This window comes from Eretmochelys imbricata, chromosome 7 (assembly GCF_965152235.1).
Source record: "Eretmochelys imbricata isolate rEreImb1 chromosome 7, rEreImb1.hap1, whole genome shotgun sequence".
NCBI classification, from domain to species: Eukaryota; Metazoa; Chordata; order Testudines; family Cheloniidae; genus Eretmochelys; species Eretmochelys imbricata.
Window position 1 is genome coordinate 25,860,306 of NC_135578.1, and position 16,621 is coordinate 25,876,926.

Here is a 16,621-nt window from a genome sequence, read left to right on the forward strand (position 1 = left end):
TTAGCCCTGGGGAAGCAACCCAGTAAACCTAAGAACGTGGTAGAGTGTTTTAGTATTTTAATGTACTCTCTTATTAAAAATGCAGACACCCAAAGCACTCAACGGACATATTTTGTTTTTCAGTTAAAAACTTCTTTAGAATCAGCTTCAAAAGTGGATCGCAAAGCCAGTCCCACTCGCTGCAAGCCAATGACTCCTTCAACAAACAACAGTGGCTTAACTGTATCCGACAGGCCAAAGAAACAGTTGTGTGTGACATAGAGGCTGGAACACTGGATTCAGAAGGACATTTCCTAATATCCCCAAATCGGAGTAGGGTACCACAGGGAGAAAGCAGGCTTGAGCAAATGGACCAATCAGACAATGAGTCAGATTGTAGTATGGACACTAGTGAAGTCAACATTGATTGTGAATGCATGGAACAGACAAACTCTTGTGAGAATGACAAACAGATAGAAACCAACATTTGACAGAAAATTACAGTTCATGGAAGTAAACCTGTGTCTTACCTGTACAGTATTTGCATTCCATAAATGGAGCAGTTTGGAAAAGCACTTTTAACACTTTTTTGTGACAATGTCAACACAATCTTTCTTGTATTTGTACCTTTTGAGTGTAGTACTGTAACTGCCAATCTATGTAAGCTGGAATCTGTTACAACTCCTATCCTGTGATATTTCCATAAACATCTGGGTGGATGAAAGTGGTACTTGACCAGTTATATTCATTGTCCTGCTGGTAGAAAGAATCTCTAAACTCAGAGATGATGTGTAACTGTTGTTAGTAGGGAGGCACAATTTAAAGGTTCTGGTGGTATTCAGCAGGGTTCAGGACAGGGCATATAAACCCTGGCAGAAATCTGGGGGGGGCACTGGACCCTATGGACCTCCCCTGCACGTCTTCTCTGTCTAAACTACTGTTTATATGTATATTACGTAAGAGTTTCTCCATGGTTTTTACAGTGTTTGACCTCTAATGTGGCACCTAAAGACAAACTTTGTAGTGGCTCTTTAAAGGGGTATTGAAGTCTGCATTTAATTAGGAATGGCATTCAAAATTTTCAGAAAGGCAAATGTCTACAAAAATAACATCTTGGAATAAGGTAAGTTAGCTACTGTGGTGGTAAATCAACAGGAAATGTAAAGAGTAGGCCATGTCAACAGTGACTCTTAAGGATTAATTTTAGAAAGTATGAAGCACTGTATGAAAATCCCGCAAACCAACATAGTAATCTGGTCAATTAGAAGAGTCAGTGTAGTGTTCGTGGTTTACTTATTGGAGCGCATAATACTAAAATCAATTGAAAGAGAAGTCTACTGCTAATACTGAATCTTCAGATTAAATGCTGGGAATGTTGGGTATTTGTAAATAAAAAGTTGGTAGTTTGCTTACAGTGCCATGTATAACTCTGTATTATCCTGATTAAGACAGGAAGAATCTAAAAAAGCATTAGATCATTGAATAGGCCCTCCAGCATTTTGCACTCACTGATGTGATTAACCATTACCACTAAACTAAAGTTAAAACATCCCAAGATCTTGTGTAAATGACTCTGTTTACAATTACATGTAGTTGTTTTTTAAGACTGAGACACAATCTTGTATCTATGGTGCTGTACAAACACCCCTTAGGGGACAGAGAAAGTTTAAATAAAAAAGGGAATTTATTTTCCTTTAGGAAATATCACACCCTTTATATTTTTGTCAAGTTAAGTTTTTTTAAATTTTGCTACATCTAAACCTCATGCTGTAATTGGAATCACTGCTGTGTTTTCTGGTGGCTGATTTAAGTAAGTCAATTATTGGCCTGACTCATTATGATGAGAGGCACATCAGCCAATTTAAAATGCAGTCAAAAACACTGCAACAGCCTGACTATTTTAGGAATTCTTGGTTCATCTTTTATTTCTCAATGCAGAAATCTACTGAAAGGTAAAGTAAGCTGCAAAATTTGTGTCCTTACTAATTGACATGATCCTTGATATTGTAAAATTCAGGATGACCTTTGCAAATTAGACACACACCAGCACAAGTAGTAAAATTGCTAAATTATTGCCAAAAATATTTGTTTCATGTGTGTTTACAAGTTTACAGAAAGAAAGCAGGAAATAAAATGTCACTTACCTTGTACATAGGTCATGAAGTGCATTAAAGGAATCAGTGTGGCAAGATAATCAATATAAAAACAAGGTATATTACTTTTTTAAAAAAAATACTGTTGTCAGTTTTACCCTGTAGACCTTATTTCTGTATTTATAGTTTTTAAAACATTGTGAATTTTTTTTCTATTGCAGGTTTGTAATTTATTTAAACTGCTTCATTTTTAGAGTAGAACGTTTGAGCATGCCCTTGAAGAATAAGACAAGGGAACATGTTATTGATGGGGGAAAAAAAAGAAAATATATTAGGTTATGAACTTTTGTTATGACAACTGTTGGCCAAACTTAGCAAAAAGCATTGATGGAAAAGAGGAGAGAATGTATGTGTTGATGAAATATTTGTGTATAATGGCCTTAAACTTTTATGGAAGCATTTCAAATAAATTACATTAAACTGTCTTGGTTTTTAATTGTTTTGATTGCTTATTATCCAAGAAGCCCACTATGGCTGAATCTACATAGGGCTTTCAACAGTATTTAATATACGTAAGCAATGTTTATATTTTGGTTCTGGCTGAAGTGGGTCATAGACCAGGACTGGATAAAATTTTTCTAATTTCATAATTTTGATGGAAAAACTTTCACAATTTTTTTTCTTTTTTTTGACCAGCACAATTTATACAGGTTGGACATTCAATGTGAGTGAGGAAAAATTTTTGAGTTTAAAAACAAAAGACAGAGTTTCAATTCCTGTAGAGACCCATCATACAACAGCTTTGTATAAAGTAATATGGGCCACAATCTTGCCATTGCCTGCACTCGCATAAATCCATGCAGTGGCATAGAGCTCCACCAGAGTACACACTAGTGCATCTGATTTCAGAGTCAACTCTATGCTTTGGCCATCCAAACCATATTCTAACAAACTACAGCCATAACTGAGGATGCCTATATACTCTTCTTCAAAACATGGAAAAGCTTTATGTAGATCAGGGCATGTTGCATCATTTAGAAAACCGTGTATAGTACAGCAAGGCACTGTTCACTACGGCCATGGAACTGTTCTGAGGGCAACCTTTCAAACATGAAGAGTATATAGTTCTCTGCCTGAATCTGCATGCAGCCTGAAACAATAGCTGAGATAGGTATATACTGTCCCACTTCAAGTTCAGAAGAACCTGAGAGTTATGAACACCTTGGGATGGAGGCTGTTTGAAATGCTGAAATGTTCGTAGCTCTGAACAAAATGTTATGGTACTTCCAAAAGGTTATAACTGAACGTTGACTTCATAGTATACAGCTTTGAAACGTCACTACACAGAAGAAAAATGCTGCTTTTAACCATCTTAATTTAAGTGAAAAGAGCATAAAAGGTTTCCTTACCTTGTCAATTTTTTTTAAAACTTTCCCTTTAGTAGTGTATATTTAACACAGTACAGTACTGTATATTCTCCCCCCCCCTTTTTTTTGGGGGTGTGTGTGTGTGTGTGTCTAGGCTCTGCTATTGCCTGATTATGTACTTCTGGTTCCAAATGAGGTGTGTGGTTGACTGGTCAGTTTGTAACTGAGGTTCTACTGTAATAGGAATTCAAGACTCCCAAACATTGTCACCACCACTTCTAACCACAAAAGAAGGTGGATAAAAGCTAGAAGTTTAATCTGGATCCCTGCCTTGGGGGAGGAGAATACACATGCTATAATAGTTATAAAGGTAGAGAGATTCTGGAATAACTGGATGAAAGCTTAAGTTGAGCTCATGCTTCAGTCCTTTGTTGAATCTGGCCATAGTGCTCATTGTTTTCAAAACTCGTCACAAACATGAATTTACCTTGAATAACGCCAGTATCCGGTAAGTAAGTCTTATCCCCAATTTTATAGGGAAAGTGAGACCCAGAGAAGCTTGACTTGTCCAAATCTACAAAATGAGAAATGATAGAGTCTGGATTAAACTCAAGAATTCCAGGCTATGTGCTAAATTTACTAGACCAGTGGTTCTCAACCCTTTTTCCTTTACAGAGCCGTTGGGAAATTTCGAATGGAGGTGTGGACCCCTTTGGAAAAATATTGTCTGTGTATATATAGTTGAATTCTGTTCGTTCAGTTTTCCGTCTGTCTTTTGCAAACCCCTTACACACAGTCAGTGGACCACAGGTTGAGAACCGCTGTACTAGACCATATTGATTTAAAATAATATGGAGACAAATACATCAGTCAAGGTTTGCTTTTATGTGTTACTGTTCCCCACCCTGTGTTTTACTTATTTGGATTGTAAGCATGTAAAGACAGAGATGTGCCCCTTCCTTCATAATTTTGCAGTAGTATAAGTGGGTCCCCTGATTCTGATTGGGGCCATCAGCCATTTCTGCAATGCAAATAAAAATGTGCAAGGTAGCCTAACTGATAAGGCAATCTAGGGCTGTTCTACAGAGATTTTTTTTGTTTACTAGTATAACTATTTGGGTAGGGCTATGTTTTTTTTTTTTAAACTGAGATACTTATATTGGTACAACGCATTAGTGAGGATGCTGCCATAGTGGTATAAAACATCTTTTATACCAAAATAACGGTGCCTGCACAAGGGGAACTATAGCTATACTAACATAGTTAAAGCTGTAAAGTGGCACAACTCTGATGTGTAGAGAAGTCCCAGGAAGTGTAGAGTTCTCTACTTAAGAGTTTATTTTATCAGAAAAGAGTGGGAGCAACAACTTGCCAGGAAAGCAATGAGTAATACAAGACCTTCAGTATAGTTTTAAGAGAAGACTATTACACAGGACCGTGCTGATAAGTTAGTTTTAATTAGCCAAGATGACACATGGTTAGCTGGCCCTTTAAGGCTGTGGTTCTCAGACCTTTGTACTGGTGACCCCTTTCAGATACCAAGCCTCTGAGTGCAACCCCCTTATAAATGAAAAATACTTTTAAATATATTTAACACCATTATAAATGCTGGAGGCAAAGTGGGGTTTGGGGTGGAGGCTGACAGCTCATGACCCCTCATGTAATAACCTCATGATCCCCTGAGTGGTCCTAACCCCCAGTTTGAGTGTGCCTGCTTTAAGGGGAAACACCTGTGCCACACCTATCTCCTTCTCCAGGGGGGGATCAAGCTAAGCGACAGGGCTGGTCTACACTGAAAACATATTGGCATATCTACTTCACTCAGGGGTGTGAAAAATCCACACATCTGAGAGACATAGGTATGTCAACCTGGCCCCCATGCTGGACAGTGATAGGTTAGCAGAAGAATTTTTCCTTCAACCTAGATTGCTTCTGGGGAGGTGGATTAACTACTCACAGCTTGGTTATTTAGGATTCCTAGTACTCGGAAGCACAGCACACGCAAACATGGACTCCCCCTATACTGCTACCCTGTGGAGTGCAGCAACTTCTGCTACTAAGGGGACAATGGAGAGATTTTTTTTTTTATGCTACCATCTAGGGATGGTGTGCAGTAATCCTTACTAACAAAGGGAGAACAAAGGGACTGCTTAGAGTCCAGGAGGGCTGGAAGGATCACAGCCTTTATTAAAATAAATATAACACACACTTTTTAATTGATGAAATACACTAATGGGATCCACATTTGTCAATGTGTTCCATATTGAATAATGAGGAATATCAGCATGGAGAAATCAAGTAAATGACAATGAGATTTTTGTAAAGCTCTTACATCCAAAAAGGTTAACCACAACACCTTAGTCAAAATTTTAACTTGGTTAAGTGTTTTACACTTATCTATATTTACTCAGCATTTTCAATCAAATAAACTATTCTTCACTTCCAATTAGGGCTGTGGATTAATTGCAGTTAACTCGCATGATTAACTAAAAAAAAATTAATCTCTATTAATTACAGTGTTAATCACATTGTTAAACAATAGAATACCAATAGAAATGTATTAAATATTTTGCATGTTTTTCTACATTTTCAAATATATTGATTTCAATTACAACGCAGATTAAAGTGTGCAGTGCTCGCTTTATATTACTTTTAATTACAAATATTTGCACTGTAAAAATGACAAAATAAATATTTTTCAATTCACCTCATACAAGTACTGTAATGCAATCTCTATCATGAAAATGCAACTTACAAATGTAAATATTTGTTGCATAACTGCACTCCATAACAAAACAATGTAAAACTTTAGAGCCTACAAGTCCGCTCAGTCCTACTCCTTGGTCAGCCAATTGCTAAGACAAACAAGTTTGTTTATATTTACAGGAGAAAATGCTGGCCACTTCTTATTTACAATGTCATCTGAAAGTGAGAACAGGCATTTGCATGGTAGGGCTGCCAACTTTCTACTCACTTCTTATTTACGTCACCTGAAAGTGAGAACAGGTGTTTGCATGGCACTTTTGTAGCCAGCGTTGCAAGGTATTTACGTGCCAGATATGCTACATATTCACATGCCTCTTCATGCTTCGACCACCATTCCAGAGGACATGCCTCCATGCATGTTTAAAAAAATGTGCTAATTAAATTTGTGACTGAACTCCTTGGAGGAGAATTGTATGTGTCCTGCTCCATGGTTTTACCTGCATTCTGCCATAAATAGTGTGTTACAGTAGTCTTGGATGATGACTCAGCATATGTTGTTTGATTTAAGAACACTTTCACTGCAGATTTGACAAAACACAAAGCTTCCAATATCAGATTTCTAAAGATAGCTACAGCACTCGACCCAAGGTTTAAGATTCTGAATGCCTTCCAAAATCTGAGATGGACGAGGTGTGTAGCATGCTTTCAGAAGTCTTAAAAGAGCAACACTCTGATACAGAAACTACAGAAACCGAACCACCATAAAAGAAAAATCAACCTTCTGCTGGTGGCATCTGACTCAGATAATGAAAATGAACAGGCGTCAGACCGCACTGCTTTGGATTGTTATTGAGCAGAATCCATCATCAGCATGGATGCATGTCCTCTGGAATGGTGGTTGAAGCATGAAGGGACATAAGAATCTTTAGCGCATCTGGCATGTAAATATCTTGCGACGTTGGCTCCAATGCCATGCAAATGCCAGTTGTCACTTTCAGGTAAACAAGCAGCTGGTAGCATTATCTCCTGCAAATGTAAAAAAAATTTTTCGTTTGAACAATTGGCTGAACAAGATAGGACTTGTAGGCCTTAAAGTTTTACCTCGTTTTATTTTTGAATGCAGTTTTTTTTTGTACATAATTCTACATTTGTAAATTCAACTGCCACAATAAAGAGAATGCACTACAGTATTTGTATTAGGTGAACTGAAAAATACTATTTATTTTGTTTTTTTTACACTGCCAATATTCGTAATAAAAAAGTGAGCACTGTACACTTTATTCTGTGTTGTATTTGAAAATGTAGTAAACATCTAAAATATTTAAATAAATGGTATTCTATTATTAATAGCGCCAATAATCACAAATAATATTTTTAATCAGGTGATTAATCACAATGATTTTTTTAATCACTTATCAGCCCTACTTCCAATCCTAAAGCAGTCACTACATTTGATCCCAAAGTACAGCTCCTTTCAGCATAAGATGTAATTTTGTCTGTATGTGGTTTGTAAAGCACTTTGGGATCCTCGAAGATGAACAGTGCTATCTAAATAGAAGATTATTGTTATTCTAATTTGTAATAAATCTAGAGCAGTCTGTTTAATGCATAATCAGAGTAAAGTATTTTACAAATGAATATATTTTAAATTCTTGTACAGTATGTTTCTGCCATCTGCTGGACATTTCTTTTAGAGCTGGTTTCATTATTTAAAACATTTTATACACAGTTTTTAAGAAAACAAGCACAAAATATTTCAATAGAAGCAATTTCAAGTTTTAGCTTTTGATACTACAAATCTATTAGGGAAAACTGCTAGGTTGTGCATATGTGGTTTTTTTGTGGTGGTGGTGGTGGTTGGTTTGTTTTTTAAGTGAAAGGAAGGGTTTTAAATTTTATTTAAAAAGAAAGATTAAATAGTCACTTTAGAAAGTAAAATGGAAAGGAGAGTCCGTGTAACATTGGTAAAGGTACAGAAGTTCATAAGACTCATGTCCTCAGCATCAGTAACATCAACAATAATTCTTGAATGGCTCATATAGACTTTAGCTTGTTTAGATAATAGTATTCTTTTGTTGACTGGTGGTATGAATAGATGTCTCTGTATTAAGTGGTATTTTTGCCTACTGTTCCTTTTGTTCTGTCAATCTGTGTATTACAGTAAATGATATTATACTTTTCTGAAATGTACCACTGCTATAAAGTTGCTTATAACTCAGAAAGTTTTGATAAAAGGAAATTTTAAAAAGTTTGACCATTGTAAGTACTAGATAAGAGAGAAGTTAGTTAGTTTTACAATTACTTAATTCCTTTATAGAATTACATAAATTACAACACTGAATCTTTTACTGTTTTCTGATAAGAAATCACTGCTGTATCTCTACTGTGCACCACCAAGAATTCATTGTAGTGAAGAATCAATTATTTTTAGATATTGCATTTAAATTGTCATAATATATCTATACTTACTGAGTAAATAACACTTTCCATTTTTGTAGCTGCTTTCATCGGAAAATACCGAAGCAATTTATTGAATGAGGACTCAATATGCCTAGAAAATTCAGACAAAAAAAAATTCATTTGGAAACTTGTTTTATAACAGCTTTTATATGTCAAAGGACTCTCTCTCTCTCTCTGTTTGTAACACTATTTGCTTTTTTGGTTCACCTTTGTTCGTTTGGTATGGAGTCTTTTGTAGTTTTTCACTTGAGTGTGATCTGTTTGCCATACATTGGTGTTATTACTCTGACCTGAACTTGTATACTGTGTTTTCAGTTATTTTTAGTTAAGTTAGTGTTAAACTGCTCTTCTCTTGTGAGAGCAATTTTTCAATGGAATAAAGTTTTATTGTCTTGTCAAGCAGCCTCAGGATGTAGAATTCATACTGGAAAATTGATTTAGATCTCAGAGTGGTAGCCGTGTTAGTCTGTATCAGCAAAAAGAACGAGGAGTACTTGTGGCACCTTAGAGACTAACATGTATTTGGGTGTAAGCTTTCGTGGGCAAAAACCCACTTAATCAGATGCATGGAGTGAAAAATACAGTAGAAAGATATATATATATATACACACACACACACACACATACAGAGAATATGAAAAAATGGGGGTTGCCATACCAACTCTAACGAGACAATCAATTAAGGTGGGCTATTATTAGCAGGAGGAAAAAAAACTTGTGTAGTGATAATCAGGATGGTCCATTTCAAACAGTTGACAAGAAGGTGTGAGTAACAGTAGGGGGGATAATTAGCATGGGGAAATAGTTTTTAGTTTGTGTAATGACCCATCCACTTCTAGTCTTTATTCAAGCCTAGTTTGATGGTGTCCAGTTTGCAAATTAATTCCAGTTCTGCAGTTTCCAGTTCTGCAGTTCGTTGGAGTCTGTTTTTGAAGTTTTTTTTGTTGAAGAATTGCCACTTTTAGGTCTGTCATTGAGTGTCCAGGGAGTTTGAAGTGTTCTCTGACTGGTTTTTGAATGTTATAATTCTTGACGTCTGATTTGTGTCCATTTATTCTTTTGCACAGAGACTGTCTGGTTTGGCCAATGTACATGGCAGAGGGGCATTGCTGGCACATGATGGCATACATCACATTAATAGATGTGCAGGTGAACGAGCCCCTGATGGTGTGGCTGATGTGATTTGGTCCTATGATGGTGTCCCTTGAATAGATACGTGGACAGAGTTGGCAACAGGGTTTGTTGCAAGGATGGGTTTGTTGCAAGGATAGGTTCCTGGGTTAGTGTTTTTGTTGTGTGGTATGTGGTTGCTGGTGAGTATTTCCTTAAGGTTGGGGGGCTATCTGTAAGCGAAGACATAAGAACGGCCATACTGGGTCAGATCAAAGGTCCATCCAGCCCAGTATCCTGTCTACCGACAGTGGCCAATGCCAGGTGCCCCAGAGGCAGTGAACATAACAGGTAGTGATCAAGTGATCTCTCTCCGGCCATCCATCTCCACTCTCTGACAAACAGAGGCTACAGACACCATTCCTTGCCCATCCTGGCTAATAGCCATTAATGGACTTAACCTCCATGAATTTATCCAGTTCTCTTTTAAACCCTGTTATAGTCCTAGCCTTCACAACCTCCTCAGGCAAGGAGTTCCACAGGTTGACTGTGCGCTGAGTGAAGAACTTCCTTTTATTTGTTTTAAACCTGCTACCCATCAATTTCATTTGGTGGCCCGTAGTTCTTATATTATGGGAACAAGTAAATAAACTTTTCCTTAATCACTTTCTCCACACCACTCATGATTTTATAAACCTCTATCATATCCCCCCTTAGTCTGCTCTTTTCCAAGCTGAAAAGTCAGTCTCTTTAATCTCTCCTCATATGGGACCCATTCCAAACCCCTAATAATTTTAGTTGCCCTTTTCTGAACCTTTTCTAATGCCAGTATATCTTTTTTGAGATGAGGGGACCACATCTGTGTGCAGTATTCAAGATGTGGGCGTGCCATGGATTTATATAAGGGCAATAAGATATTCTCCGTCTTATTCTCTATCCCTTTTTTAATGATTCCTAACATCCCGTTTGCTTTTTTGACTGCCGCTGCACACTGCGTGGACATCTTCAGAGAACTATCCACGATGACTCCAAGATCTTTCTCCTGATTAGTTGTAGCTAAATTAGCTCCCATCATATTGTACGTGTAGTTGGGGTTATTTTTTCCCAACATGCGTTACTTTACATTTATCCACATTAAATTTCATTTGCCATTTTGTTACCCAATCACTTAGTTTTGTGAGATCTTTTTGAAGTTCTTCGCAGTCTGCTTTGGTCTTGACTAGCTTGAGCAGTTTGCCCCCGTACTGTTTACCCCTTTCTCCAGATCCATTTATGAATAAGTTGAATAGGATTGGTCCTAGGACTGACCCTTGGGGAACACCACTAGTTACCACTCTCCATTCTGAAAATTTACCATTTATTCCTACCCTTTGTTCCCTGTCTTTTAACCAGTTCTCAATCCATGACAGGATCTTCCCTCTTATCCCATGACAACTTAATTTGCGTAAGAGCCTTTGGTGAGGGACCTTGTCATAAATATAAAGGGAAGGGTAAACCCCTTTAAAATCCCTCCTGGCTAGAGGAAAAATCCTCTCACCTGTAAAGGGTTAAGAAGCTAAAGGTAAACTCGCTGGCACCTGACCAAAATGACCAAAGAGGAGACAAGATACTTTCAAAAGCTGGGAGGAGGGAGAGAAACAAAGGGTCTGTGTCTGTCTATATGCTGCTTTTTTGCTGGGGATAGACCAGGAATGGAGTCTTAAAACTTTAGTAAGTAATCTAGCTAGGTATGTGTTAGATTACGATTTCTTTAAATGGCTGAGAAAAGAATTGTGCTGAATAGAATGACTATTTCTGTCTGTGTGTCTTTTTTGTAACTTAAGGTTTTGCCTAGAGGGATTCTCTGTTTTGAATCTAATTACCCTGAAAGGTATCTAGCATCCTGATTTTACAGGGGTGATTCCTTTACTTCTATCTACTTCTATTTCTATTAAAAGTCTTCTTGTAAGAAAACTGAATGCTTTTTCATTGTTCTCTGATCCAAGGGTTTGGGTCTGTGGTCACCTATGCAAATTGGTGAGGATTTTTACCAAACCTTTCCCAGGAAGTGGGGTGCAAGGGTTGAGAGGATTTTGGGGGGTAAGACGTGTCCAAACTACATTTCCCAGTAAACCCAGTTAAGAGTTTGGTGGTGGCAGTGGATATTCCAAGGACAAAGGATAAAATTAATTTGTACCTTGGGGAAGTTTTAACCTAAGCTGGTAAAAGTAAGCTTAGGAGGTTTTCATGCAGGTCCCCACATCTGTACCCTAGAGTTCAGAGTGGGGGAGGAACCTTGACAGACCTTGTCAAAGGCTTTCTGGAAATCTAAGTACACTATGTCCACTGATCCCCCCGTCCACATGTTTGTTGATCCCCTCAAAGAACTCTAATAGATTAGTAAGACATGATCTCCCTTTTCAGAAACCGTGTTGACTGGCCTGTCTCCCAAGGTGTGTGAGAGTGAGGGATCATCCTTCAGGATACGGTGTAGATCCTTGATGATGTGCTGGAGAGGTTTTAGTTGGGGGCTGAAGGTGACTGCTAGTAGTGTTCTGTTACTGTCTTTGTTGGGCCTGTCCTATAGTCGGTGATTTCTGGGTACTCTTCTGGCTCTGTCAATCTGTTTCTTCACTTCAGCAGGTGGGTATTGTAGTTTTAAGAACGCTTGATAGAGATCCTGTAGGTGTTTATCTCTGTCTGAGGGATTGGAACAAATGTGGTTGTATCTTAGAGCTTGGCTGTAGACAATGGATCGTGTGATGTCGTCTGGATGAAAGCTGAAGGCATGTAGGTAAGTATAGCAGTCAGTAGGTTTCGGGTATAGGGTGGTGTGTATGTGACCATCGCTTATTAGCACTGTAGTGTCCAGGAAGTGAATCTCTTGTGTGGACTGGTCCAGGCTGAAGTTGATGGTGGGATGGAAATTGTTGAAATCATGGTGGAATTCCTCAAGGGCTTCTTTTCCATGGTCCAGATGATGAAGATGTCATCAAGCGCAAGTAGAGAAGGGGTGTTAAGGGACAAAAGCTGAGGAAGCGCTGTTCTAAGTCAGCCATAAAAATGTTGGCATACTGTGGGGCCATGAGGGTACCCATAGCAGTACCGCTGACTTGAAGGCATACATTGTCCCCAAATGTGAAATAGTTGTGGGTGAGAACAAAGTCACAAAGTTTAGCTACCAGGTTTGCCATGACATTATCGGGGATACTGTTCCTGACGGCTTGTAGTCCATCTGTGTGTGGAATGTTGATGTAGAGGGCATCTACATCCATAGCACCTAGGATGGTGTTTTCTGGAAGATCACCAATGGATTGTAGTTTCCTCAGGAAGTTAGTGGTGTCTCGAAGATAGCTGGGAGTGCTGGTAGCATAGGGCCTGATGAGGGAGTCTACATAGCCAGACAATCCTGTTGTCAGGATGTCAATGCCTGCAATGATGGGGCATCCAGGATTTCCAGGTTTATGGATCTTGGGTAGCAGACAGAATACCCCTGGTTGGGGTTCTAGGCGTGTGTCTGTGCAGATTTGTTCCTGTGCTTTGCCAGGGAGTTTCTTGAGCAGATGGTGTAGTTTCTTCTGGTAACTCTCAGTGGGATCAGAGGGTAATGGCCTGTAGAATGTGGTGTAAGAGAGCTGCCGAGCAGCCTCTTGTTCATCTTCTGACCTATTCATGGTGACGACAGCAACTCCTTTGTCAGCCTTTTTGACTATGATGTCAGAGTTGTTCCTGAGGCTGTGGATAGCATTGTGTTCTGCACAGCTGAGGTTATGGGCCAAGTGCTCTTCCACAATTTCAGCCCGTGCACATGTTCAGAGGTGTGTTGTGGTTCCCTTAACCCACCCAACAATATTGTTAATCTCTCCAGCTATGCTCTTAACCAGGACTGATTCTTCTGCCAATCTCAGGGCCTCTCCTTCTGCCCCTCCACCCCCACAAATATGATACAGTTCTGTGCTGACCTAGAATCCTACTTTTAGACGTCTCCGACTCAAGGAATATTTCCAACACACCTCTGAACAGCATATTAACCCACAGAAACCTTCCTACCAACACTACAAAAAGAAGCATTCTGCGTGGACTCCTCCTGAAGGTCGAAATAACAGACTGGACTTCTACATAGAGTGCTTCCGCTGATGTGCACGTGCTGAAATTGTGGAAAAGCAGCATCACTTGCCCCATAACCTCAGCTGTGCAGAACACAACGCCAACTCTGTCCACATATCTATTCAAGGGACACCATCATAGGATCTAATCACATCAGCCACACCATCAGGGGCTTGTTCGCGTGCACATCTACCAATGTGATATATGCTATCATGTGCCAGCAATGCCCCTCTGCCATGTACATTGGCCAAACCGGACAGTCTCCACGCAAAAGGATAAATGGACACAAATCAGATGTCAAGAATTATAACATTCAAAACCCAGTCAGAGAACACTTGAAACTCCCTGGACACTCAATGATAGACCTAAAAGTGGAATTCTTCAACAAAAAAACTTCAAAAACAGACTCCAACGAGAAACTGCAGAACTGGAATTAATTTGCAAACTGGACACCATCAAATTAGGCTTGAATAAAGACTGGAAGTGGATGGGTCATTACACAAACTAAAAACTATTTCCCCATGCTAATTTTCCCCCCTACTGTTACTCACACCTTCTTGTCAACTGTTTGAAATGGGCCATCCTGATTATCACTACAAAAGTTTTTTTTTCTCCTGCTGATAATAGCCCACCTTCACTGGTCTCGTTAGAGTTGGTATGGCAACCCCCATCTTTTCATGTTCTCTGTATATGTGTGTGTGTGTATGTGTGTGTGTGTATATCTATCTATATCTTCCTACTGTATTTTTCACTCCATGCATCTGATTAAGTGGATTTTAGCCCACAAAAGCTTACGCCCAAATAAATTTGTTAGTCTCTAAAGTGCCACAAGTACTCCTTGTTCTTTTTGATATAGATCTGTTGTATCCTTTTTCTCAACACTACTTAGGGCTAGTCTACACTAACGCGCTACATTGGTGCAGCTGCACCACCGTAGCATGTCTGGTGAACATGCGCTATGCCAATGGGAGAGCACTCTCCCATTGGCATAATTACTCCACTTCAATGAGAAGTGGAAGCTATGTCAGCGGGAGAGCATCTCCCGCCGACATAGCGCAGTGTAGACACACCTTTAAGTCGATGTAACTTCGACTTAAGTGGTAGTGTAGACAATCCCTTAGTATTTTGCTGTGCAGTTCTCACAAATGCAAAATCTGGCAGGTTGTTTTCTGCTAGTTTATATATAAAATAATTCTGATCAAAGAGAAGTAGTGAGAATATCTTTTTTTTAAATGTGTGGTAGCCTGAAATCATCTCTGCAAGTTTTTTTGTTTGGGCTTTGCTGTGATACCCTTTTATAGTATTGTGTATATTTCTAGATTTACTGAGTATGCCAGTAATAATGTTTAGTATTCCCTGTTCAAGAGGCAGGTGATAGAAAGTACACTTTAAATAGTGGCAGAAGGAGGGCGGTAGTTACTCGTTTCCTCACTCTATCTTTTCATGCTGAGGTTTGTGTGTTACTTGCCAAGCTTATTTTATTTTATTTATATTTGCAGAATTGGTCCATATAAAGAGAATGATTAGAATATAGTGAAAATATGGTATCCATAATCACTACATTTAGTCTGGAAAGTCTTTGAAATCTCTGCCATATGGCAGTCCATTTTGTATGGTGTGTGGGGCAGATTCTCAATTGGTAAAAAGTGATTCATAACAGCTGCAGAGCTGTTACCGAGACTATGTGTAGAGTTCCACAAAAACCGTTTTGCAACAATAAAAAAATAGAAATGTGTATTTTTTCTTCTTGGCACAGCTATTTCATAAAATATGTGCTGCTTTTATATAAAACCTTTACTAAAAAGATTTATATTCATATATTTTTGTGGAGGTGCTGGTTGTAGTTCCATAATTAAGATTGCCTTCTAAAATGTGACAAATTCATGTTTTTCATTAAAAGTAGGTGGCCTTTTGGTGTGAAATTTTTCAGCAATAGTTTCTGTCTTTTGAATTTTCTATATAAGTTTAAAAATATTTTAATAGGAAGTGTTTTAAACTGGGCTCTGGCTGAGGTTTGACCATGGCAGCCCAATTTTCCTTTGTTCACTGATACCGTTAAACACATTGCTTATGCAAAAAAAATTTTAAAAATAAAAATAAAAAAACGATGAAAGGGAGGATGTTGAATAGATATAGTGCAGCAAATATTTTGATTTTTTTTTAAATTTAGGTTTACATTAATTTTTACTTGTCATAACTGAAAATTTATGCACCAGCAATTGCTGACAGATAAGTTGTGTATGTAAGCACATAAAATCTTTGTCAGAAGCTACACTTCTGTCAAAATTTCTTACAGTGGAGAAGGTTTTATGTGTGGCTATTGATGGATAAAATCTATCAGCAGCTTCACTTCTATCTCCACATAGCTGTCCTGTCCTTCCCCTCTTGCTTGCCTAAACATTAAAAGATAACTAGCAACATAATACAAAAAATGATTGTGAAACAGTTAAGGCTGCTACATACAACATACCTAATAGGAAAGCAGAAAACTGAAAAATTAAAATCACTTAACAGTACATACTGTATATTTCTCCCCCCACAGACACTTATCTTTTCTACAACTACCATATTTTACTTTGCTCTTCTAGGAGAACTAGTCTTCTATTATTCCCTTTACTACACCACCCCTTTCTCAACTACATTACATATCCATAACTGTTACTGTGGGAGAGAGAGCGTAGTACGGTGAAAGGGCATATGAAGAAGAAGATGTTGGGGGAGGCAGAATTAAAGGCTGTGATGTAGTTAAGAGCGTGCCTGTGAGTGGAAGATATTTACTGTTAAGTGACTAACATATTTCACACAAAAACACAGAAATGA

The 16,621-nt window shown here is 38.4% G+C and overlaps 1 protein-coding gene across 3 annotated transcripts in view; it reads left to right on the forward strand.

Annotated features, from left to right (window-relative positions):
- The window catches only part of ARHGEF3 (Rho guanine nucleotide exchange factor 3), a 192,617-nt gene extending 190,094 nt beyond the window's left edge, over positions 1-2,523 (forward strand). For 2 of the 3 annotated variants that reach the window (XM_077821264.1, XM_077821263.1), the window contains one exon: positions 124-2,523. In XM_077821264.1, coding sequence (XP_077677390.1) covers positions 124-470 — 347 coding nt within the window. In that variant the 3' untranslated portion in view covers positions 471-2,523. The remainder of the gene's footprint in view (positions 1-123) is intronic. The other variant, XM_077821265.1, reaches the window with a different exon arrangement.
- The last annotated feature ends 14,098 nt before the right edge of the window (positions 2,524-16,621 follow it).